Consider the following 24,064-nt stretch of genomic DNA (forward strand, 5'->3'; position numbering starts at 1 on the left):
TGCTGCTGCTCTGTTTTTGCTTCAGGTTAAGGAGGAGCTGTTGTTTCTTAAAACTCACGAATCTGTAGTACAACTCGGATGTGTCATCTGGCAAGGGAGTGAAAGACATTAACGAGCTTAAGGCACGTTGAGAGTTTCAGGAAGGATCAGGAGCTTGGCTTTGCTTTTACACCCAGCTTCCAGGGCCAGGATCACAGCGTGGCACAGCTCCCACCCGCCCTGCATCCCTCTGCCCCTGGCACAGCGCTGCTTGTCCCTACGAGCTGCAGTCACACGGCTGGAGCAGCCCTGACCCCACACCAGACACGGAGGCAGGAGGTCAGGCAGTTTGTTTATTGGCAAATAAGTGCAGAAAACCATGAGCCCTACATACACAGGCGCTCAGTGCCCTGTTACATTAGAGTGGTCACAATACCAGTGGGGGAAAAGTGCAAAAGATCAATAAACAAGCAAGGGTAGTTCTGACATACCGAAGGGGAGGGAGTGAACAGAGAACCTGGTGCCGGTGAATTTCTCTTCGAGCCAGCTTGAGTGGGAAACTACTCACACAGCGACAGCAGTCCCTTAGTGGAGCTCTAGCTAAAAAGAGCATTATAGGATTAAAATGCATACACGCCTGACCGCTCCCTTCGAGCTACCCCACCACACACACCGAGGGCAGCCTGAATCGTTTAGATGTGGATGTGGCCAGGAGTGGCTCGTTGGAGATAACAGCAAGTGGGGCTACTCCTTCCTGTACTGGATGCACCAAGTCTGTTCACTGCGGAGACGGGAGGGGAAGGTATTAGTTAAATCAGTGATCTCGGGTGAAAATAAGGTCAGGCTAAAACATGCCTGGAACAGATGCGCTGAAAGAAAAGCCTGGACAATTAACACAGGGAGCAAAGCTTGTAAAAAGGCTTGTAAACTCTTTGCAGTCCAAGAGCAGTTTCTCGGAGGAAATGCAAGCAAGATGCATGGTCCCTTGTACTGAGGTTTCATTTTTAGACATACAGGCTCTGTGTTATTAGGTTGGTCTCGACTGAGGGATTTCCTTCCAGCTTCACAGGACAGTTCTAGATGGAAGCTGTCAGGCAGTGCTGCAGTAAGCATGGCTCTTAGAAAGCCTCGCGTTACTGGCATCCCAGCTGGGTTTAACCAGCTCGTAATTCTTAAATTCAGCTTTTTGCCTTAAGAGCCAGACTATCTCAGAGGGATCGTGCGGGACGCTTCCCCAGCGGAGTGCTTGATGGTTTGACTCAGGCAATTCTACTGCTGAAGAACAGAGAGGATGGGAGGGGCAGACAGGCACTAACCCACACCAAACACAAGGGAAATTAACTTAAACTCCATGAGCAGCTCCTGAAGGAGACAGTTTGCTGGCCCTGGGAAAGCCACTGTGATAAACAAGACTAGGGCAGGGTAGAAAAAGTAATCAAGGAATCTTGCGCCAACAAGACTAACCTCAAAGCAGGCTGCACGGGTCGTTAATGAATTCAGTCGCGGGTGCCGTTAGCCCTTTCCCAAAACCTGTCATAGTTTTACCACTTCTTTCCCACAATTCCCGTGTTAGCAATGGAGTGTCAGCCCTGACGAGAGCAATGGGCTCTGATGAAGAAATCCGCATTAGAAGTGCCAGGAGATGAGGGGTGCATTCCGCGTGTACATTCTGCGTCCCGGAGACGTTTAACTTAACAGTTCCAAGTAAGTGACAGGAACTTTCCCCTTCTGGTTCCCTCTTTCCCCTATGAGCCAGTCTGGGTCCATGCCTGGCAGGCTGTACACAGTGATCATCTGGGGAGAGAAGACAGCATGAAACAGGACCTGCTTCTGCACGCAGAGCCAAGAAGCGCAGTCAGACGTGTACCCAAAAGAACAGCAAGTTAGTTCCTAAAGTTTATTTAGCAGGCATCTGCACTTTTCTCCTGGAGCCTTCCTGGAACTATTTGCAGCTCTGACACAAGATCTATTGCCCATTGATGTCCCTGCTGCCTTTTCATTCTCCAAATTGACTTAAAAGTGTTTTTGCATACCGGGTGGCTTGATATTGCTATGTCACCATCCTTTCTGGATACAAAAATTCAGCCTGGTCACTAAAACAATTTGCAGCTTGCTGAATTTCCGTTGTTCTCAGCAGGATTAGACCAGGTCTCCAGGCAGTAGCTTATCCCATAAACTAGCTGGGTGTGAGGGTCTCAGTGAAGATACCAAACGGGGTGTTTTGTTAGCTGGGTACAGCAGGCTGTACAAGTCTTAAAACACCAAACGGCCCCGAGTGCAAACTCACTGCAAAGGATACTACGGGTAAGGAAAAGATTCTGTTATCAGTTCCATAAAACGGGGCTTTTAGGGTCAGGCAGAGTAACCAAGAGGTCGCTGCCTGGGCAGCAGGCTGCTGCTGGGCACTTCCCAGCAACATTCAATGCAAAGAAAAGCCACCAACCTCGTCTGCAAGGAGTGCCAGCTCACTGCTGTCAGCTGCTTCGTAATCATACAGGACTCTGGCCTTCCGCGTGCCGCTGGCAGGAGGCTTGACTTCGTTGGGGTTCAGTACGCTCTCTGCCACGGTGTTGGGCACCCCGACAATGGTGGGCACAACCGGGATGGTGGGCACAGCAGGGAGAGTGGCAGCACCGACAGCTGGCGGAGAGGTAGCAGCTGGGGGAGGAGATGAGGATTCTGTGTTCCCTACAAAGGTGCCTGAAAATCTTACACAGGAGGAAAAAGAGCTCAGTTAGTGTCCAGCGTGAGGAACCCAGACAGCTCTTCCCTTCAGCATCTACGCTGCAGTGTCCCAGCACTGTAACACGTCCACGCTGCCCTTCAAGCAGGGAAAAAGTGCTCAGTGCTCAGGTGCTGAGCCTGCCCAGCAGGTATTTCTCTGCTTACTTTTCTTCCAGCGCCCTGGTACAGGACTGCTACCTAACCTGCAGAGAGGCTGAGACTGTCGGGTGGCACCAGGGGGCTGGGCAGGTGTCACTTCAGGCTCTGCACTGCCGTACCCTCGCCCTGCTCTCACGTGGTGTTTGGCCTGCTCGTTCTTCAGGACTGGGATGCTCGTTGTTGCTGTTAAGCTAGATACCACACCTGGAGGCTCCCTGGCTTTCTGGGCTCTCCAGATAGAGCCAGCAATGTAGCTAGGGTTCGTTTCTCTGTGGTTATCTGCCCCCGTGCTAGGGGAGTGTAGCTCTGGCCTTGTACCTGTGGCTCTGAGCATCATAGCAAGCCTTCATGCAGTCTGGCTGAGGTGTAGAGCTCTTAGAGCTGGATGTTATACTTACATTTCTCCTTTGGAGCTGCAAGCATGGAAAAGAACGAAACAGGAGCAGAGTTAGCACGCAGAGGCCCCTCTGGGGTCAGCCCCACCATGCCATTGCAGCAGGGCAGCCCTACCCGCAGCCAGGACGTGCAGCCGGCAGCTCCAGCTCGGTTACTGCTGGCTGAGCCCCTCAAGCCCCTCGCTTGGTATCAGGAATTTGTCTCCAGTGTGGCTTAACCCATTTTGTGGAAGCTTCTCTCCAAGAGGAGGGAGGCCTGAACTAGGAAGCCCGTGACCCCTGGGGAGGTGGAAGCAGCCTCCGGTCTCACCTGCCCAGCTGCTTCTGCAGGTCCAGCATGTACTGGTAGCACTGGGCGTAGTAGTTGGTCTGGGACTCCACGAACTCATGGAGGCAGCGGAGGTGATTCACCTGGGTGGGAGGGAGCGAGAGTGAGTTTGGGGGCCGGAGCGCAGAACCCTGGTCCTGCAGCTCCTGCCCCGAGGGGAGCAGAGGAGCACAGCCCAGGATTTAAGATTTGGCTGAGCGGGGTGGGCTCATTCGCCGAGTTTGGGGTGGCCGCAGGGGCCCAAGGTGCCCCTCAGCCCCCTCCCCAGGGCCCCGGGCGGACTCACGTGGGTGCTGCTGATCCCCTCCAGCAGGAGCCGGGTCACCTCTGCCTGGCGGTCGAACTCGGTCTGAGTGAGCCTCAGCTCGTGTTCTGCCTGCAAAACAGGACCGGGTGTGCAAGGCAGCCACGGCATGGGCCCCTCTCTGCCTTTTCCAGGCAGAGGAACACTCTCCTCCTCCTCCTCCTCCTCCTCCTCCACCCCCCATCCTTCTGGCACCGAGCTGAGGGTGCTGGGTGGGATCCCCATGCACCTCTGACACCGAGCAGCAGGCACGGGACCCCCCGGGCTGGGCTCCCGGAGGGCTCTGGTTGTATTTAAACCAGATTAAATCCTACAGTGCTCGCTGCAGCTCAGGGAAGGGCAGCCCGAGACTGATGCTTCAAGCCAGCATGCTCCTGCTCCCGCAAGACCTGAACATGAAGCTGGAGAGGTTTTGTTGGTCCTGAGAGGGGCAGGAAGCCAGACCCGTGCTACCCCCTCCTCCTACTGCCTGGGGGAGGACTCCAGGAACCGGGCAGCCGGAGCTGCACACCTTGGCTGTGCCCTGCTGAGGTGGCACCAGCAGCAGGACAGATCCCACTGCCAGCGTGTCCCAGACTGCTCCGAAACGCGGTGGTGGAGCTCTGGGAACAAGAGCTCCTCTCCTTTCCACGCAGGCTCTGGGGACGTGGCAGCCTCCTGCGGTTTGCCCCAAGAAGAGGGGCTGCTCTCCTGCCCCCCTCCAGGCAGACTGACACCCGAAAACCTTTTCCCCAGGCAGACATCTCCTCCCCCAGCAGCAACCAGCAGCTTTCCAGTGGCAATGCTGCAGTACCGGACAGCCCGGCTGCGTCACAGGATCAGTGGGGTTGGAAAACCTGCAGCTCACCGAGCTCCCCCAGCACCCGAGCTGCCTGATGTGCCGGTGCCAGCAGGCTGGCACAGGAGGGACAGGGCTAAAATTGTCCCCAGGGGGCTGATGCCACGGGGTGAGGTTGCTGCTGTGTCTGAGCAGCGTCCCTGGGGGCTCCTGGGCAGGGGGAGCGTGTACCAGCACTGGGGCACACACCGGCTACACCAAGGGGATGCTTCCACTGGCTTTTAATCAGATTTGTCTATTTTAAGCTCCAACTGATCTGTTTCTTCGCATCCCCTGAATGAAAGGGATTATTTAAAGGAGAAGAGGGGGAGATAGCAGGAACTGGCAGTGCAATGCCCTACGAAACACCAAGGGTTTTGCTCCGCTGAGCAGAGCAGAGCCCTCAGCAGCAGCAGAGCTGCCTGAAACTTGTGGCCAGAAGCAGCAACGCCGGGGTCTCCCCGACCAGGACGGGAGGCACAAAGCCTTACACACCTCCAGCTGCCTGCAGTCAGTTCATTCGAGGGGCTGGATAGGTAAAAGCAGGCAGGCTGCAGGAGCGGGGCAGCAGTGGGATGCCATCATGCACAGCATGCAGCAGCGTGCCAAACTCCCACCTCGCAGCTCAGGCTGGGGGATTTGGGCTAAGAAAGGCACTGGGATCCCAGAAGGTGCCTCTGGGAGCCCCCCCCGCAGCGCTCACCCACTTTCTGGAGGAGTCAGCACCCCTCGCGGAGCCCAGGAAAGGAGCAGGACCTGGGGCTTGACCCCCTCAGGAGGGTTAAGAGTGGGCTCCATGGCAGGCTCCAAACCTCCCATCAGCGGGGGCTGTTCGTGAGTCCTCAGTCCTTGCTCCAGCTCTGCTCAGACCCCAGATCGAGGACTAAGGGGCTGCCAGAAGCCACCACGAGGCACATGCAGAGGTGGAGCAGAGCTGAACCACGTGGCAGCACATCACCTCTGCTCCCCGACACCAGGGCCGTGCTCCCAGCGCTGCCCCCATCCCGTCCCACACTCCCAGTTTGCCCGGGACGCTCGGTGTGGCCAACTGGCCCATGGGGCTGGGGTTCCCCTTCCCAAATTGCTGTCAGCATCGCATCAAACCACGCAGCTACAGCAGGGGGCCGGGGCTGGCAGCGCTCGTGCCCCTTTCCCTCGTGTGGGCGCACCGGGGAAGGGACGGAGCCGGCAGCTCCCCGCCACCCACAGAGCTCCGAGCGCGGTCGCGGCCGGGTACTTACTTTTTCCACCTCGTCGCTCCAAAGCTGTGAGGGCCACAGAGCAACAGGAAAAGGAGATCAGTGTTGGAGACGTCGAGAAGCACCAGGCGTTAACACCGAGCGGCGAGGACGCACCGCGGGCCGGCTCCGGGGACGAGCTCGCCCTTCACCCAGCAGCAGAGGCCGGGCTGCTGCCCCTCGGCCTCGGTCCTGCACCTCTGAGCTCGGTTTCACAGCGGGGGAGCAAGGCTGCTCAGCTCACAAATAAAGTCCTGGGAGCCTAAAGCAGAGTTCCTCACCCACCGGTTCAAAGAGCTCAGGGTAATGGGACCGTAATCCAGGCAGCCTGCAAGCGATGGCTGGGTGCTGCCTTTGAGCCAGGCAAAAAGCGGCTCCTTCTCCTCCCCACCCTCCTCCTGCTCCCCCCCAGACCTCCCCTTTCCCCTCAGCACCCCCCCAGGGCACATTTTGGGGCAGCACAGCCCCGCCAGCTGCTTGCTGGGATCTGGCTTCAGAATACGAAACGAGTGTTGGGGTCATGCACAGCACTGGGGAAGGGAGGGGAGAGGTAGAAAAACACATTGAGGCTGCCCAGAGGTCCTCAGCGGCCAGGCAGCACAGCTCAACCTGCCCCCAAAGCACCTGGGAGCCGTTTTCTGGGCCAGGTGCTGGGTGGCGTGGTGTTTTGGGTCCCTTTCTAGCTTCTGCTGCCCGGTCTGAGGCTCGGCTCCTGCCTGGTGAGTACCCAGCCAGCTCCTCTTCCTGATTTTCCCCGTTCGGGCAGGGTTTGGGCAGCCAGTCCCCTTCCCCAGCTGTGACCCTGGGGTGCTCGGGGGTCCAGCTTTGCCCAGATCTGGCCTTGGGCGAAGGCACCACGCAGCTATAGTCAGAAACAAACACTTCAGACCACAAATGGGGCAAAAGAAAGCACAGCTGGAGCCTGAGGAACCCTCTGTCAGGTACTCAGTATGTTTTTCTCGGGGTTGTTCCTGGGAAGACAGAGCATGGCAAGTGGCAGGCGTTGAGGGAAAGGGAAATTGAGGCCGACACAGCCCATGGATGCCTTACACACAAACAAAAGGTCAGTGTGGGAGAGAGGAGAAAGAGCTCCTCAGCTTCCAGCTCATACAAAAGTGGGCTGAGCCCAGGGGCTTGGCTCCAGCTGTTTCTAATTCCAGCCCTGTTACAGAAGGGGAAAAATAGAAGCAGCACCGTGTTACCCACCTCTCCGAAACAACAACGTGAGTTTAAAACCACGATCAGAGTTCCCCAGGCCCTGCTGAGGATCTACGGCCCAGGAAAGAGCTGACCTGTTTGCTCCCCTGCCAGAGCAAGCTGTTACCCGGGCACAAGCAAGCCCTGCCCCAGAAGAGACCAGCTGCAAAGCGAGGTGAGCAGCAGCTGCTCTGCAGCCTGCACGCTGGCAGCGAAGTGGCACGAAAGCCTCTGGCCTGGAGGAGAAGCACAGCAACAGCACGAGATGCTCCCAGCTCGCTGCGGCGCCTGACCCCTTGGGGTGAATGCTGGGATTAGAGGGCTGCTGCAGGGCAGAGACACCAGCTGCGACCTCTCAGAGGTGTTTTGGGAGCCCCAAGGGCACTGCTGGCAGGGGCAGTGCTTGCCGCAGGTGCTCCTGTGCAGCTGGCAAAGGGGATCAAGGTCAGGGCTGGCTGCTTACCCTGAGCTGGTGTCTCCTGCAGCCTGGCTCTGTGTCCCGTGGTGTCATCCTGGCTGTCAGAGCCTCCCCAGCAGAGCTCTGAAGAGGGAGCAGTGAAGCAGGCACGGATGTGCCATGGTGGGTACCTGCGGGCTAGCGAGAGCTCAAATCTGCTTCCCCAGTCGTGTTACTGCACTTGGCCAGCTTGCAGCTAGGTGAGGACTAGATGTGTTCAGCTGAGCATCTGGGCACCCTTCAAGGTGCCAGTACAGGATACCAAAATGCCTTCAGGTCTGCTTTGGAGACCTTCAGGGGGCAGTCAGGATACTCTGGTCCAGTCAGAGTTATTGGGAGGCCAGGAGAGCGCAGTTTCTCTCCTCTGATTCTCCCAGGGCTCAGGTTTTAGCCCGTTACTAAATTCCTGCCCTGTCCTTGGAACAAACCTTTCCAGCAGGGAAGCCCCTGGCTGCTCCTCGCGTGCTAGGAGAGCTGGGGGCAGCGCTTGCTGCAGCATTTCAGCACCAGCTTCCTCCCGAGGAGTCTCCTGGCCCAGCCAGCCGCCTGGTGGGGCAGATCTCTGCTCTGTGCAGAGCTATTTCTGATCCCAGCATCACTCTCAAGAAGGTCAGGACAGGTACCCCTGGGAACTAACACTGATGCTAGCAGCCCAGAGGAGCCTTTCTCCAAACGGGACGCGTTGCCCATTAACCACATCCAACCTGCTGCTGGGACGTGTTTCGGTTTGCTCGTAGGCCCACCCTCCCAGTACCAGATCGCCCTGCGAACAGGCATCAGTGTTGTTCTGAACGCCGCCGAGGAAGCGAGATGGTGAGTTTTCAACATTTTAACGAGAAATGCGACCTTGTGCAATGGGGAGCCACGAGCACAGCACAGCAAGTCGATTGTCGGAGCACAACCACGCAGCGGAGATGCGACGGGCTATTCACCCACCCCCAGCACGTGCCTGGGTGACAGCCACCAGGAGCTGCCAGCAGGAGGGCAGGCCCCAAGTGGAAGCCAAAATAAAGGACCTCTGTTTGCAGAACAGACAAGCCTGTAGTCAGGGTGGCACAGACGCCTCCTCCTTTGCATTTCTTGACTGGCTAGGAAGCCTCTGAGCACTGAAGCCCCAGCACTGAGCAGGCAGTAACACGTGATATTGCCAGTATAGGGTTGGGACCGTCCAGAAAGACCAACCTGTGAGGTTTTTTTGTCCTTTCAATTGCTCCTCTAGCAATAGAAATGCTGTCAGAAGATTGCCACTAAAAACGTGGGAACAGACTGGGAGAGAAAGTGAAGCAACCCAAGCAGCAGAACTGCCAGACCCCGCCAGTGCACCCTCGAAAGGTGACTTCACATCGAGGCAGAGAAACTCCAGGCATCCCATGTCACATTAAAATGTTGAAAACAGCAGAGCGCCGGGGCTAAGTTTGTCAGGTGCAGAGAGGGGCAGGAAGAGGTTGGAGAGGCAACATCTAGGAGGAAGCAATCTTACCGCTGATGCGCTGGCGGAGAGAATGTAATTACGAGGTCTAGTCTCCTGAAAGTCAGGCACAGCCTAGTAGGGGAACAGAGTTTCATGTACAAGTCACGCAGAGGAGGCGACAGGAGTCACTGGGGCAACAGGACGAAGAAGGGGCTGGTGTTTTTTTTTTTTTCCCCCTCTTGGTTCTGGGAACTTAGCTCAGATTCCCAGGGTGGCAGGAGGTGCTTGGAAACTCTCCCCAGGTGGGAAACAGAGAGAGAGGAGGGGACTGGCTCATGCGGGCACGCCTGGGACCTACCAGCAGGAGTTTCTACTCGTAGAAACTCTGCCTGTACTTACAGCTGTCTGCTCCTACAGCAGCCCGTCGGAGCAGCGATGAGGCAGCACAATCCCAAATGTTCCCCATTGCCTGGCAGCCAGCAGGTTGCTCTTCTCACGTTGGCCCAGTCCAGCGGGCAGGGCTTTCTTTTCCCTGGCTTCCCACCTACAGCCCTAAAACGTCCCTGCACGGGGCCTTGTCCTTGAACTGGGTGTGCTGACTTTCGGAGCACGCTTTGCACGGTGCCTGTTACAGAGCCATCTACTTGTTGTTGCTCTCACCGAGCCTCTCAGCTCATTTCTCCCTACCAGGCTCAGAGCTGCTCTTTTCAGCTCAGGGCATGGCTCCATCAAAGCAGATCTAACCCGAGGCCTGGCTGCCACCAAAGACAGGGTGCAAGCTTTCAGCCTAGAGGCCAGAAAACCCCCCCAAAAGCCAGCTTCTTGACAGCTAAGCCCCTGCCCTGTGCTGTAACACTTTTCAGCTCTTCCTAGACCAGCCCCTGGCTGTAGCATCCCCCAAAGAGCTCAGCCAACCTGCGAGCTCACAGCAGGGCACAGCACGCTTGCTCCTTCCTTTATTTTGCAGTGGGTTGGGGCACGAGGCTGGCGCACAACCCCACTGTAACCCCGACAGGTCTCTAAGCCTCTCGGGCCCCACTTTTCCTCTCCCGGGTTAATCTCCTTGCAGCTCACCCAGATCTACTTATAGGAGCTGCCCCGGTTTGCTGGGAGCTGCAGCAGCCCCGAGCAGCCCGCTGGAATGAGCTGTGGGTGGGTGAAGTGCAGGCGTTGTGGTCCCAGCCAGAAGAGATGGTTAAACCCTGCGGGAGTTTTGGGAACAGCAGGAGGACAGAACGAGGAGGAGGGATTCCTGCTACGAGTCACACCTGAGTGCAGGGAGAGGAATGCACCAGGGAAATTTGAGGCTAGTGGGGTGGCTAGGCTGGGCTCCTCCCTGTGGGGAGAGGAGTTCCACGGTGATATTTGTTAGTTTTAAATCACGAGCAACTTAAGAAACCTCTCCTCCCGTTCCCTGCTCTCCGGTGAGTCCCAAAACTAGTCAAAGCACATGGGATGGAGGAGGCAAGCTGCTCTCGCGCTCCTGTGCACGGGCAAGTCGTATTTGCAAGCAGTGGGCACGAAGAACCCCTCCCTTCCCTCCCCTCCTCCCTCTTCCACTCTTGCAATGGTGAAAACGGGCAGAGCCCTGAGCCTGAAGGGCAGCACAGCACCACAACCAGGTCCACCTGCCTGTCATTGTCTCCAGGCTGCCTCCCCTCCAGGGAGGGACTCACCGCCCAGCCCAACCTCCTCCTGCCTGGGGCCAGAGGAGCCTGAGGGGGTTTTTAGGTGAGCCCCTCGAGCACTGCTCGCAAGCAGCGGTGATGGAGCTGGGTGCATGCTCCAGAGGGGCTGTGGGCAGCTGATAAATGCTCCCATTTTTCTAGGGCAGCTTCCCCTGGCAGCCAGGGCCCTGAGCAGGACATGCTGCAGGGCCGGTCCTGATGGAGGAGGGAGATAAGATAGGAATTTTCATTTCAAATGGGGAAGAGACAATGAGAGGTGGTAAAGAAAATCACAGCACCGTTAGCACAGTCAATACTCACATCTCCCTCACACTGAGCAAATCACAAAGAAACAAAACAAAAAAGGTTAGTGAACAAAACAGCATCAACAGGAAGGACAAAGCACAAAATCAGAGGGAAATGCACAAGCCCAGACAATCGGACGGCAGCTCAGGGGGCTGGGCAGCAGCACACTCGGAGACAGAAGCTGTAGGAACACAGGTTTGCACCCAAAGGAGAGGAGCAGCAAGAGAGAGGTGAGCTGGGAGAGGTGTGACGCAGGACTCCAGGCACACTGCAGGAGCACCGTGGGCTAACCATGAGCTACCACGTCTGGTGCCGAGGCAGCAGCCTCGTGCCTCGTCCCCTGCTAGTCAGTGAGGCACCCTGAGGCCACCGACCTCACCTTCAGGCTAAGCTGGGTAAGAGCTGGGTCTGGGTAAGAGCTGGGTGCTCAACAAAAGCAGCTGAGGTTGCTTTTCTCTCGTGGTGATCTGTATCAAAGAGCTGTTTCAAAGGCTTTTGGAAGCCTTGAGGCTGGCTCTGCGTCCTACCTGGAGCACTCCAGCACTGCAGCTGCAGTGGGAGACGAGGTTTTGCTTTTCTAGCTACTTTGAGGGCCCTCACCCAAGGGTCTGTTTGCAGCTGAGAGCCCTTGGGATCGCTTCGTGTTGGAAGCAAGTTGAGGAGGAAGAGGGTAGAAAGGGAGGAAGCACACAAGCTGCCTGAATTCCTGCTCTGGCTTAAGCCTAAGATAAAATAAGGGTCGCTGCTTCCACTGGGAGCAGGGGCACTGTCCCCTTCAGGTCCCCTGAAGGTACCTTTGGTGGGTCTGACCTGACCTGGCCCGGGGAATGTTCCTGAGGTGGCAGGTCTCAGCTTAGAGAGCACTTTGCAGAGCTTGTCCCACAGCCCCGTTGCTCAGGCCTGGGGACAGGGACGCTGCTTGACTTGCCTGTCCCTTCTGCACTGACCTGGGAGCTTTGGTGGTTTGCCAGCCACGAATCCTCCAAAGGCAGAGGGCGAGGCAGCAGGTAACCCGACAGCACTGCCAACTGCGTGCATGGGGAGGCTGCAGGAGGGGCCTCTTGGTGGCCAGCCCGACCCTCACCACCCCTTACGAGCTCCCCCAGCATTTCCAGCTGGGAAGGACCTGGATGGCCAAACGACAACTAGGCTGAAATCCCAGGAGTCCTGCAGCGCCCCAGCGTGCTTTCCTCTTGTGCACCTTCCAGCTCAGCTCTCTCTTGGCTTGCTTCCAGATCCCCAGGGAGATTTAGCAAGTCCTCAGAAGATACAGCCTCGTCGTTACCGGCACAAATCACCCAGCTAGTAACTGAACAGCCAGGAACCGCTGTCAGTCAGGTGGCAGAAGCGTGGTAAGTGTGAGTTTCCAGCCTCTGGCAGCTCAGAACTGTTTGTTTCAACAACTCTCCCATGGGAGGGCATCTGAGGAACAGGCACAGGGCTCCTGCTCCCAGTTCCCTTGCACACCAGATTAGGAATCCTCCCACCCATGCCTGCCAGAGCCAGGAGGTCGTAGGGCAGCCTTATTTTTATCCAAGAGAGCTCGTGGCATTGCTCGTGTGAGCCAAACCCTGGGGTCAGAAGGACAGAAAAGAATGAAGGAAAAAGTTACCGCTGCTTTTGCCTCGGCAGCTTTGGCTTTCTTCAGCCTGGCTTTGCAGGCGTCCAGATCCAGGCGGCAGTTCTGCAGGATCCTCCGTTCTTTCTGGAAGAGACAGAAAATGGGGTAAGAGCAGGCTGCTTAGGAACTGTTGGGGAGGGAAAGGGCCAAGGGATCATCTGGGAATCAAATCTATCTCCTAAGCAAAAAGAGCTTGTGAGAAAGAAGCAGTTTCTGTGTTCATCCTGCTAACAGGAGTTTGGGGCATGGCTGCGAGGGATACAGGGTAACTTTCTGGAGACAGGGGAGCCTGAGGTCTCGCAGTGCCCACTCAGCTGCAGGGGTCAGGAAAGGAGGTGCTGTCCTCACCCACACCAGACAGCAACCCAGAGGGAGCCCTGAGCAGATCTAGGACTGGCATTTCCCTTTCCTTGTGCTCCCCAAGGGGAGAGAGGTGGGCTCATCCCTTCTCCCAGGGAAGGAGGACACATTCTCCCAGCACTGTCTCCACTTCCCCCTGCCCTCCTCCTCCCTCGTGAGGAGATGAGCTGCCCTTCCCTGCCCTGCTGAGCGTCCCTTCCCTGCCACCATACTCACAGAAATGGTTCTCCAGTCCCCTTCCAGGAAGTTGCGCAGTGGGGTCAGGAAGTTGATGGAGGCAGAGTGGATGAAGTCCCGTTCCGCTGCACCTAAGCGCCTCTGAGTCTCTCCAACTTTTATCAAGGTCTTCCCTGCAAATGATGGGAGCCTTCAACTCCAGGAGAAACTGATTAACGCTGTGTTGGCTTAAGCCAACTCCCCCAGTGCTACCAGGCTCCAGTTTTGGGGAGCAGGAGGCACGGTGTACCATGCCTGGACAAGGTGACCGTGCCCGTACCACAGCAGCTTCAGTCCTACCACCAGCCTGCCTTCAGCTTCTGGCCTCTTCTCAACCACTCCCAGTGCAGCTTTGATCTTATCTGCCTGCTGAGGCACTTATTCCACTGATGTTCTTTTGCTGCTGCACCTGCTTGGGCAGTATGGTCTTTGTCTCATAAACCAGAGGCACAGGAACAGAGCAGCAAATTGAAAGGCACCAGAGCAGAAAAAATGAGTCGATTAGGCTTCAGCTGGGGCAGCACTGCCTATAGATGCAGTTAGAGCTGTTCTGCCTGCAACAGGATTTGCTATTGAACGATTGATTTGGTGAGCAGCAACAAAGCTTATGGCAGAAGCAAGGACAGTTGGAAGTTCAAGCAGTGCTTCTGTGCGGGTCTGCTGCTCAAAGGAGCCCTAAATTCCCCTAGGAAGAGGGAACTGCTAGGATTTATGAGCAGCAAGATGCATTGGGTGATAAGGAAGGGGCCTTCTGAAGCTTGTAACCAAGCACCAACCTTCCCAAAGCTGTTTTCTTGTTCTCTTGCTGGAGAAATGATTTTCCCTTCTAATTGCAAGCCACACTTAAAGGCCAGTTCTCCTGTTCACAGCCTAGAGAAACTACAACTAGATACCACTTCAGATTAAAAAAAAAAAAAGTAATTCTCAAACTTGACAAAGCTAAAACCATTCAGTGCAAGTCATTGTTCGGGGTAATTTAGAAAGCCATGGCAATAACACAATGGTTTCTGCATCCTGTAACCAGTTCCACTGGCTCCCCTGGATTTTTGGCTACCTTGGGTCTTTGCTTCCTCTCTTGCTCTGCCAGCCCTGAGGACTGCATTAGGGCTGGGGAGCCCCCGTCCCTTGTCCCCCACAAGGCTGGAGGATGCTTTGCTGCAGAGTAAGTCTGCCTTCCTCCTCCAGGTGGTCTGTTTGCTCCTGTGCTAGGCCCTTCTCTGCCGTGGAAGTCTTAACCAGAAGGGCAGTGGGGAATCATCCTCTTGGGGGGATGATTTTTGGGGCTCAGCCAGGCTGGCTTACCGTAAGGTGTCCCCGGTCCGAAGTCGTTGGCCGCCTCTGTCATGTACTGCGCCAGCAGCTCCCCGTTGGTGACCCGGGAGGGCACCTTGCGGTCGAGTTTCTCGTAGAGGAATTCTTCTACTCTGGCACCTGGAACCAAGATACCACCGGTGGTTACAGGAGGAAGGTGAAGGAGGGGCCCGGGGAACTTTTCACCATGGCCCGCAGTCCTCAGACATACACTGGGCAGCAAACAGCAGCACTGGGGGAACGTGTCCCCTCCCTCCAGCCACCTTCCCCGTCCTTCCCTGTCCTCGGGAGCTGTGTGGGGCAGCAGCGGTCACCTTTCAGCCACGAGGGGATGAAGGACAGGCACAAAGACACACTCCTTGCAGCCCCAATGAGCAGGGCTTTCTGCCAGAGGGCACGACTTAATGCTGAGGTAGGAGCGATGGTTGTCCTTCGAGCGGTGAGGTTTGGACTTACTGGGGTTTGGCTGCAGCAGGACCTCAGTCTGGCGCAAGATCTTCTCTGTCCAGTTCTTCGTCGAGTCTGCCCTGGCCAGGAGGTTTTCAAAGTGGGCATCCAATTCGGTCTTCTCAGCCTGGCCCAACTTTTCTTCTGTAAACTGCAGAAAGGAGGCAGTCGTTAGAAGTTCAGCTCTACCACAGCAAAATGATGATGTGCTACAGAGCCATTAAGAGCTAGAGAGGCTGCTTCTGTCTTATGCAATTATCTTAAAATTAAGATAAAAGCCTTCAAAGTGTCTTTCTTTGTTCCCAGGCATCTTTCAGGGGAAGAAGGCAATTTTTTTTTTTTAATTTTTTTTTTTTTTTTTTACCAAGGAGTAGAACAAACATTGAGCTAAAAATAGAGGCCGGGTTTGAGAGGTGTTCCAGAATAAGTAACTTTTATTAAGGCAAGTAGCATGGTAAAAAAATGCTGTAGTTGTGAGGGATCTATTTAAATACACATGTGGCTTCATGCTGGAGAGCACCAGATAGCCTCCAAATGAGGCACTGGGCTGCCTCCTTTTACCTCCTCCTAAGCAATTCTACATCCTGCAGACCCGCTGGGATCAGAAATACCCAAATCTGACTTCTTATCTCTTTAGACAAGCACACAGAGGACACCTGCCCTACCACAGGGCTTGTGCTTGCCCTGAGACAGGGTCCGAGCTGCTGGCTGAGCTCCTGGGGTTTACGGAGGCTCAAATTCATCTTTTTGATGAAAATGCTTGCAGCAAGTGGTGGTTCTTCAAGTCTTCCTCTAGGAGATGTGATGGCTGGACAGCTTCTGACACGGGCTCTTGAGAGAAATACGATGGTATCAGACCTCTTTCTAAGCCCAGTTTCCTGCTGTTGATGGAGCCAGGATCTCGTTGGATCACGCTAAAAGAACCCTCGGCACCCTACAGAGGTCACATTTGTCCTTTTAGTCCTTGTTGTTGCCTTCAGGTGCTCCCGTTCAGCTATCAGGACCTGGCACAGCCAGGTGCCAGGAGATTAAAGCCTACCCCGAGCCGTGTGTGCACCCAGCACAGCGCTGGGGACAAAGGGAGACAGAGCAGGCCAGGAGCAGCGCTCAGGAGCCGCGTTATCAGCCACGTGCAAAGGCTGCTGGATGTCAGAGAGACGTGAGCCCTGCAGGTAAGGTTACACCGTGAGCTGTGGGGTAAGAAGCAGGCAGTTAGGACGGGATGGAGGCGAGGGCTTCGTGCTGCTCCGTACCTGGTTCCTGCCATCATCTCTGGGGGACAGGCGCAGCTCTCGGACCCGAGGGAGCAGCTGAAGCATCTTTTCCTCTGTGGCTGTGGGAAGCCCGGGGCTGTTTTCAGGCTCTGCCAGGCTGGGCTGAGTCACTGCCATGCAGCAAACTGGGGCTTCCCAGGTATTTGGCACCGAGGCGAGTCAGCTGTTTTAGAGCTCTCCTAAATACACCGAGCCTCTCTGATGCGAGCGTAGCAGTCTCCCTCGCCCCCCTTTCCCAGGCAGATTTATTTTTATTTTTATTTTTTTCTTGAGAACTCAGCTCCCTTTCAAGTCCAGCTCCTCTTCCTGCAGTTCTGACATCCTGCACCAGCAGCTGCCCTGGAGCTGTCAAGCTTAAACCCAATTTCCTAGCAGCCGATTTGAGTCAGCTTCTCGCAGCGTTGCTGCAGAGCCAGATCGCTGCCGAAGCCCTCCCCAGGGCTGTCGGCAGGCTCTTGAATCCCTCGGTTCTGGGGAGCTTTGTGCTGTTCACAAGCCTCCCTGCACTTTGCTGCTGTTTTCCGTAGGCCAGCCCTTCTCCCGCTGCCCTGGAAACGTGGTTATTCGCAGAGCGTTGGGCCAGGACTCGGTCACCAAAGCTGTTTGTCCTGCAAGAGGGTTGAGGACGCATCGTGCTCACTGCCAGGAGGGGAGGATGGGCAGGATCGTGAGTCACAGCCCGCAGCTCCAGCGGGGCAGGTCACAAAATTTCCTCTTCAGGCTTCGTTTCGGAGCAGCGAGGCAGAGCCTGAAGGTCACGGAGTGGGTGCGAGGGCACAGGAGGCTGCTGCTCCGTTCCCACTTTGTTCCCCTTGTGCCTCCCTCACCCAGCTCGATGCCGGCCACGGCCTCAGGGCATTGGCAGCACGCCCTCCTCCTGCAGCTCGCTCCTACCTCCTCATCTGTGCAGGCTGGCACGGGGAGATGCTGCCCCAGCTCCCCTGTCCCTTAATATGACTTTCGGGGGGCTCAGAGACCTCGCTCGTCCGCGCCGTGTCGCTGGGAACCTGCCCACGGGTGCTGGGATGAGCAGAGCCACGGCTCCCAGGAGCAGCTTCCAGCAGGGTGAGATGAAGCTTCTCATGAACACGCAGCCAGCTGAGGGGATTAGAGGAAAGTTACACTGCCTTATCCTACGAGCTGCTGTCACTGGAGGTCTGAGATCTCAGGTGGCAACAGGTCTCAGCTGATCCTCGGAGCTGGTTGCCTAAATCCACGTCCCCAGGGGAGAGCAGGGTGGAAGAAGAGCAGCTTGTGATGAAGTCTGCCTGCTCGAGCAGAACCCCCCCCATTCCGTCTCTCCGCACTTAGAGGATTTCTGTTGCTAGGAATTTGTTTTCATAACACTTTCAGAGATTTGATTGCATTTTTGCTTCCCACTGGACAGAAATAAGGCTCCCCTGTGAGGCTGCGAGATGCAGGGGAACAGCCAGGCTCGCCGTGCAGTCCCTCCTCCTGACTGTAGAGAGCCAGATTAAAAAATATTTTGCCTTGCTGCTCCCAGACCCCAAGCACTGGTGGTTCTTACAGCTCCAAATACCCCAAACCCTACAAGTGGGAGCCTTGTTTGCTCGTACCAGGCTGTCGCATGGCTTGGTGCACACCCACCCAGGAGAGTCAGGGCAGGCAGAGCCTGTGCGAGCACAGTGCCAGGGGAGAACCTCGAGCTCCTCGATCCTGCTGCCACAAAACTCCTCTGGTTCCACAGGAGCAACTCCGGGAGGCTGGGTCAGGGTGCGGAGAGGCTGCTGCTGGTCCCTGAAGCTGACCCAGTTGAGCAGCAGCCCTGTTTTTTTGTGCAGGGAGGCTGAAGGAGTGATTAATAATGCAGGGCAGCCTTTAGCCGAGTGCCACTCGCACTCTCCAGGAAGAGGAGAGTCACGCCGCGTTCCAGGGCATCAATAATTCAGCCAAAGGTTGGGTTTCCTCCGGGAGGCTTGGCTGGCCAGCGGGAATGCTGGAGGCATCCTCAGGGACAGGCAGGCTGACGGAGCAGGAGAGCAACACTCGGGCAACAGGCACGGATTGCAAAAGCCACAGCCGTGCCGGATTGCAGTCAGGGCAGCTGCCAGCTGTTACAGCTTGGGGGAAAGCTGCTCTTTCCCCACACGAGTTGGTAAAGGCACAGCTGGGTGCCTTTTGGTGCTCAGAGGCAGATTCAGCCCCTGTACAGGGCTGCAGTAGGAAAGAAGCCACCTCCACTTAGTCAGCATCTAAAAACTACCTGGATCTCGGCTGCCTTGGAGCAGACACTGAGTGTGCTTCAAGGGTTTGGTCAGCGGGAGTCAGGGCAGCCAGGCTGCGAGCCAAGCAGAACTGTGTTAGAGGACAGAAGGAAGCCATTAGCAGGACAGCTTTGTTAACTCAGGAGCAAAGCATTTAGGAAAGTAAAAAAAAAAATCTTGCCCTTGTGGATTCATAGACGTGTTTTGAACGGAAACGGGACCCAGCCTGTACCTCTTGCCTTCAAAACCCTTCCTTTCAGTCACCTCCCGGGGTCTTGAATTTGAAGGTGTCCGGTAGGCAAGGCATTAACCCCGGCACGGGCAGCGAGCAGAGGGGACAGGTCTCTTTCATCACCAGATTTGGAGAGCTGGGGAAGGCTGCCTTGCCTCGGGAGCTTCAGGCCAGAACAAGTCAACCCCCAGCTGCCAGCGGTAACTGCATTAGCAGGGGGCTGCGCACCCAAAAGCTCTGCTCGCGCTCGGGCAATTTTGCCTGGAGCAAGTTTCCATCAGAAGTGACAGGAGACAGAAACCCACAGTGACTTCCAGACCTCCCTGAGAGAGCCTGGCTGCAACAGAGGCACCCGGAGCATTTCTTTGGAGGAAGAGACGCCGGTTCCTGGAGGGCAGGAGCTGCAATCGTCGCCTTCTCTGCAGGGGTTTGGGATTGAGAGATCGAGCCCACTTACTGGTAGCTGGAAGCAGCGGGTGACCAGAGGTTGTGTTCTCCTTCAGGGAAGAGAACGACGTGGTTGGAGTCTGTCTGCAGGACCCAGAGCTGTAAGGGACCTGACCGCAGCCCTTGAGGATGGCAGCTCGATGGCTGGGACTCCCGGAGCCAGTGTGAGTGCGGGCTGCTGAATCCCCCACAAGCTCTTCAGCCACGCAGCCGTTACCTGCAGGTTATTTCCAGCTCGTCTCCTGCTCCCAGGGCAGCAGATCTGACCGCCACCTTCCTCTGCTTTCCCTTCCGCTTTGCTTTTTTGAAGAGCGTTTTTTGGGAGCGTAAGAGATGCCAGAAAGGCCAGGGGACAGCCCCGTTAGGTACTTACTGCACACACAGCCTCAGGGAGGTACCGCACAGCTTCTTGGGCAGGGCTGTGCCTCTCCTGCTGGCGGTGGGTACAGGTTTGCCTGCCCAGGAGCACGCAAGCCCTGCAAGCTCCTAGCTCGGGTAGGAGAGCAACAAACTGCTGCCTGAGCTACAAAAAGCCACGTAAAGGTGGTGATGGTTTGAGTTTTGTCGTGAGCCAGGTTAAACCTAGGCCTAAAATCCTTCCTGCTCTTCACCTCGGGCTGTACTCAACAGGCATCAAACCAGGACGGCTCTTGGAGCTCTTGCCTCTGGGAGGCGACCCCAGGGGGGTGTCTGAGCACCTTCTGCCTCCTTTCCCCCGACCTGAGCAGTGCTACAGCCACAGCCCTTTTCCCGCAGTGCCAGCCAGCTCTCCTTGTGTTGGCCAGACGTCTCCACCAGACAGCAACAGCTAATGCTGTCTGAGCAGCACCGCACATAATGGCCAGTCCATTTATCTCCCGGTCGCCGCAGTTCCAGTAAAGCATCGCTCTGTGAAGTGCCTGGAGCTGAGGAGAGCATCCCCGGCGCTACAGACAACGCAGCTCGTTCCAGCCAGGCCGTTCCCCTCCCCTGGAAGATCTGCTGGGCAAGAAGAATGCTACAAACCCGATCCCTGCGGGCCTCGGCTGTCACCTCTGGCTCCTGGAGGTGGTGACGGGGCGATGCTCGCCCCTGCTGGATGAGGGGGCTGTGTGGGATGGCCCCAAACAGCCCCATTTCTCCTTGGCATTACGTCCCAGGAGGTGGGGCTCTGCCTCGGCGAGGCGTCTCCTCCCTTGACCATTTTGTTTCGAGTAATTACTACCTTAATTAGTCACACGAATCGTCGCGTCCAAGATGATGCGGAGTAGGTGTAGCAGGCAGAAGCCGCTATTTATAAACGCCTCCTTGCTCTAGAAGCGGCGTGCAGACGCTGTTCCCATGCCTGTCTCCTTCCTACGCCTTGAAGCTCAGAAACACTTATCAGAGCCGTACAATGAGCCTTCCAAACACACGATTTCTGTGCAGCCTTTCTGCCTTTCTTCTGCCACCAAGGTCATTTGCATGAGAACAGCATCTTTAAGCCTTCCATCTGCTCCTGATTTTGCACCTGTAGTTAATATTTCTCTGCTCCTCACACATGACTCACCGGCACGATTACAGGAGATGCGATCTGTTTACAGGAGAGCGATTCCTCAACGAGCCAGGATTCCTCCGTGGCACAGACGGGTTGGACCGAGGCAGCGCTGCTTTGTTTTTGTCAACCCTCACACCTCGGGTAGAAAAGGAGCCCGGTCCTGAAGCCACCAGCCGGACTGGAGCTCTCAGGCAGGATCCCAACCACCTCCGATTTGCCTCCCCTCTCCTCCCCTGCCTGGCCAGGAGCAGTTTTCCTTCCCAGCTCTTACGCCTGGGGAGCGGACGGAGCCGGCAGCCACATCTCAGCACCTGCTGCACGCTTCGTTCCTCACGGGTAGCCAAGTTTCTTCAGTTTACGGTTTCAGGACAGCACTGCAGCCCCAGCAAGGCGCTAGCAGGCTGGGGAACCCCTCAATGCAGGGGTCAGAAGCATCTCTGGGGCTGTTTGCACCACCAACTTGAGGAAGCTCTGGGCAGCCTCCCCTGTCACCCCAGGGAAGTGGCAGCAGCAGTGGGGTTCGGGTGGGTTCCTGCTGGGGGTTTCCCAGCCTGGCTCCGAGCCCTCAGCACCCAGAGGTCCCCGCTCGGGGGCTGCAGCTCAGGCCAGCCTGCACTGCCAGAGCCAGCAGCTCAGTGCCACCCCCAAAACGCCTTTTTACAACTTTTCCTCCAGCTGGAAACCAAAGCAAATGACAACAAAACCGTGCTAAACCCACAATATTTATGGGGATCCTCCCCCCAGGATCCCGGGGCATGGCAAGGGATGCTCCGTGCCTGGGAGACAGGAGGGGAGGAAGATGCTGCAGGGCTGACAGGGGCAGGGCTGCCATTCAGGCCCCAGGGTCCCCCCTCAGACCTTGGGGCCGCCCCTCAGCCCCCCCTCATTCCCTGCGACCCCCCCTTCTCAGACCCCTCTCAGGCACAGGAGACCCCCCTCAGACCCTGGGGACCTCCGAGGCCCTGGGGACCCTCTTATCCGGCCCCCTCTGGCCTTGGGGGGCCCCCATCAGGCCCCAGAGACCCCCCAAAGGCCCAACTGAAGCTCTGAGGGACCCCTTTAGAGGCCGGGGTCCCCCCCCTCAGACCCTGGGACCCACCCCAGGCCCCAGAGACCCCCAGGGACCCCCCTCAGGCCCCAGGGACCCCCTTAGGACCCCCCCTGGGACCCCTCCCCAGGCCCCAGGGCCCCTCCTGTCACCCCCCAGCCCCCCCCGTTGCCATGGCGACGCGCTGCGGCCCGGCCCGGCCCCCACCTGCATGGCTCGGGAGAAGAAGACGCCCGCATCGGACGCCAGCTTCTTCACGTTGAAGTCCATGGCTGTGGACGGGGCCGGTGCCGCTCCTGTCACCGCCGCTGCCGCGCCCCCACTGTCCCCGCGGCCGCCGCCGGCCGGGCTTTATAGCGCCGCGCCGCGGCCTCTTAAAAGGGCAATGGATGGGTGGGGAGGGGGCCCACAAAAGGGTGGGGGGTCCAGGGGTGGGTGAGAGGGTGAGAGGCAATGAGGGGGGGGGGAGAGCGGTGGGGAGAAGCCGTGCGAGGCCGCGGGGCGCGCACCGGGCCTCGGGAACCGGGCGGCGCCGCAGGGGGCGGGGGCGGCTCGGGAGGGGGCGCGGCCCCTTTAAGGCACGCGGGGGCGGCGGTGGGGGAGCTGTCAGGAGCCGGCCAATGGGCGGCCGCCCCGCCTTTCGCCCCGCCCTCCGCTCTCCACCGCAGCCTGAGGCCGGGCTGGAAGGGAAGCGTGGCGATTGGCGCGCCGGAGGGCCGGGCTGCGCTCTGATTGGTTGAGAGGGGGGGTGAGGGGGCGGGGTTTCGGGCAGGGTAGGCTGCGGCGCGGGGGAAGGAGACGCTGCCCTTCCGCGGCCATGGCGCGCGGCGGCGGCGGGAACAGGGCGCGCAGGGGGGCAGCGCGCGGACCCCCCCCCCCCCCTCCTTCCCCCCTCCCCCCCCGCGGTGAGTGGTGCGGCCCGGGCGGGAGGGGGCTGGGCAGGGCGGGAGGGGGCTGGGCCGTACCACTGCGCTGCCGGGGGGGGGAGGAGGGGGATGGGGTAAGGGGGCTGCTGCAGGGGGTTTAAAGGGGTTTAAGGGGGTTTAGGGGGGTTGGGGCAGGGTTTAGGGGGGTGCTGCAGGGATGCAGGGGGGTTAAAGGGGGTTTAAGGGGGGTGCTGCAGGGATATAAAGGGGTTAAAGGGGTTTAAATGGGTTGGGGTATGGGGTGGGGGGTGCTGCAGGGGGTTTAAAGGGGTTTAAGGGGCTTTAGGGGGGTTGGGGCAGGGTTTAGGGGGGTGATGTAGGGATGTAGGGGGTTTAAAGGGGTTTAAGGGGGTTTAAAGGGGTTGGTGTAGGGTTTAAGGGGGGTGTTGCAGGGGTATAAGGGGGTTAAAGGGGTTTAAAGGGGGTGGTGTATGGGGTAGGGGGGTGGTGCAGGGGGTTTAAGGGGGTTTAAAGGGGTTTAAGGGGGGGTTAAAGGGCTTGGTGCAGGGTTTAGGGGGGTGCTGCAGGGGTGCAGGGGGTTTAAAGGAGTTTAAAGGGGGTGGTGTATGGGGTAAGGGGGCTGCTGCCTGGGTGCAGGGGGGTTAAGGGGGTTTAGGGGGGTTGGTGTATGGGGTTAGGGGGCTGCTGCAGGGGTGCAGTGTTTTAGGGAGCTGCTGCAGTGGTTCAGGCAGCTCGGGGAGCCCTGCTTGCAGAGCCCCGGCACGCTGCGGTGCTGCTATGGGGCATCCCATTGGGATCCCAGAGCCTCACAGGGTGTAGGGCATTGCTCAACGCTTCCACGTCCCCACGGGGTGCCCCTAGAAGCCAGGCTGAGCAGGGCTGTGCTCTCCCCAGGGGTGATTCCCTTGGCGTCTGGCTGCATGCTGCCCCCGACCCGTCAAGGATAGGAAGCCCCGGGCATGATGCTGTCCCCAAAACCTCTCGCTCTTTGCTCACCTCCAGCCCAAACTTGCTGCATTTCACCTTGTCCTGCGAGCCCGGTGCACGTGGCTGCTCCCTGCGGGTGCTGCTGCTGCAAGACCGCTGCCAAACGCGGCTCCCGAGCGGGGCTGCGGGGTGCCGGGTTGCTGCGAGCGATGCGTGGGCTCTGGATTTATGGGATGGGTTCGTCTGCTCGGTGTGCAGAGACACCGGAGCCCCGCGGGCTGGAGCACGGCTCCGTGTCGCAGCAGAAGAGGCTTGCTGCAAAGCTGGGCTAGCAGGGAGAGCAGGGCCGAAGCGTTCAGAACTTTGTTTGGTGTTTAAAAGACGCCTCCCGCGTTGCGGTGCCTTCTTCTGGAGCTCTGTCCTTGACGTGAAGCGCGTCCCCGCTGCCCAGCAGAGCGCTGTGTAAACTCTGGCAGCTTTGAAGCCTCTCAGGGAAGCAGCTTTCGGTTGGGAGCTCGTGAGCGGAGCTTTGCTGCAGCCACAGAAATTGAGGGGCAGCAGGGTTTTATCT

At 57.6% G+C, this 24,064-nt stretch overlaps 1 protein-coding gene across 8 annotated transcripts; it reads right to left on the bottom strand.

Moving 5' to 3' along the window:
• Positions 1-314: 314 nt before the first annotated feature.
• On the bottom strand, positions 315-22,093 carry SH3GLB2 (SH3 domain containing GRB2 like, endophilin B2). 8 transcript variants are annotated; one of them, XM_032200012.1, is made up of 13 exons: positions 21,887-22,092; positions 14,947-15,088; positions 14,482-14,610; positions 13,180-13,313; positions 12,595-12,687; positions 10,998-11,009; positions 9,079-9,141; positions 5,948-5,971; positions 3,872-3,961; positions 3,568-3,668; positions 3,261-3,275; positions 2,423-2,687; positions 315-1,773 (listed from the first exon to the last, which is right to left on the bottom strand). In XM_032200012.1, the coding sequence occupies exons 1-13, from the start codon at positions 21,947-21,949 to the stop codon at positions 1,666-1,668; spliced, it is 1,239 nt and encodes a 412-aa protein (XP_032055903.1). In that variant the 5' UTR covers positions 21,950-22,092; the 3' UTR covers positions 315-1,665. The 8 variants fall into 8 exon arrangements, with proteins under 8 accessions (XP_032055903.1, XP_032055906.1, XP_032055904.1 ...); XM_032200015.1 differs by lacking the exon at positions 3,261-3,275 and having other exon boundaries at positions 21,887-22,093; XM_032200013.1 differs by lacking the exon at positions 10,998-11,009.
• Between the last annotated feature and the right edge of the window lie 1,971 nt (positions 22,094-24,064).

Source organism: Aythya fuligula, chromosome 19 (genome assembly GCF_009819795.1).
Source record: "Aythya fuligula isolate bAytFul2 chromosome 19, bAytFul2.pri, whole genome shotgun sequence".
In the NCBI taxonomy this organism is placed as follows: Eukaryota; Metazoa; Chordata; class Aves; order Anseriformes; family Anatidae; genus Aythya; species Aythya fuligula.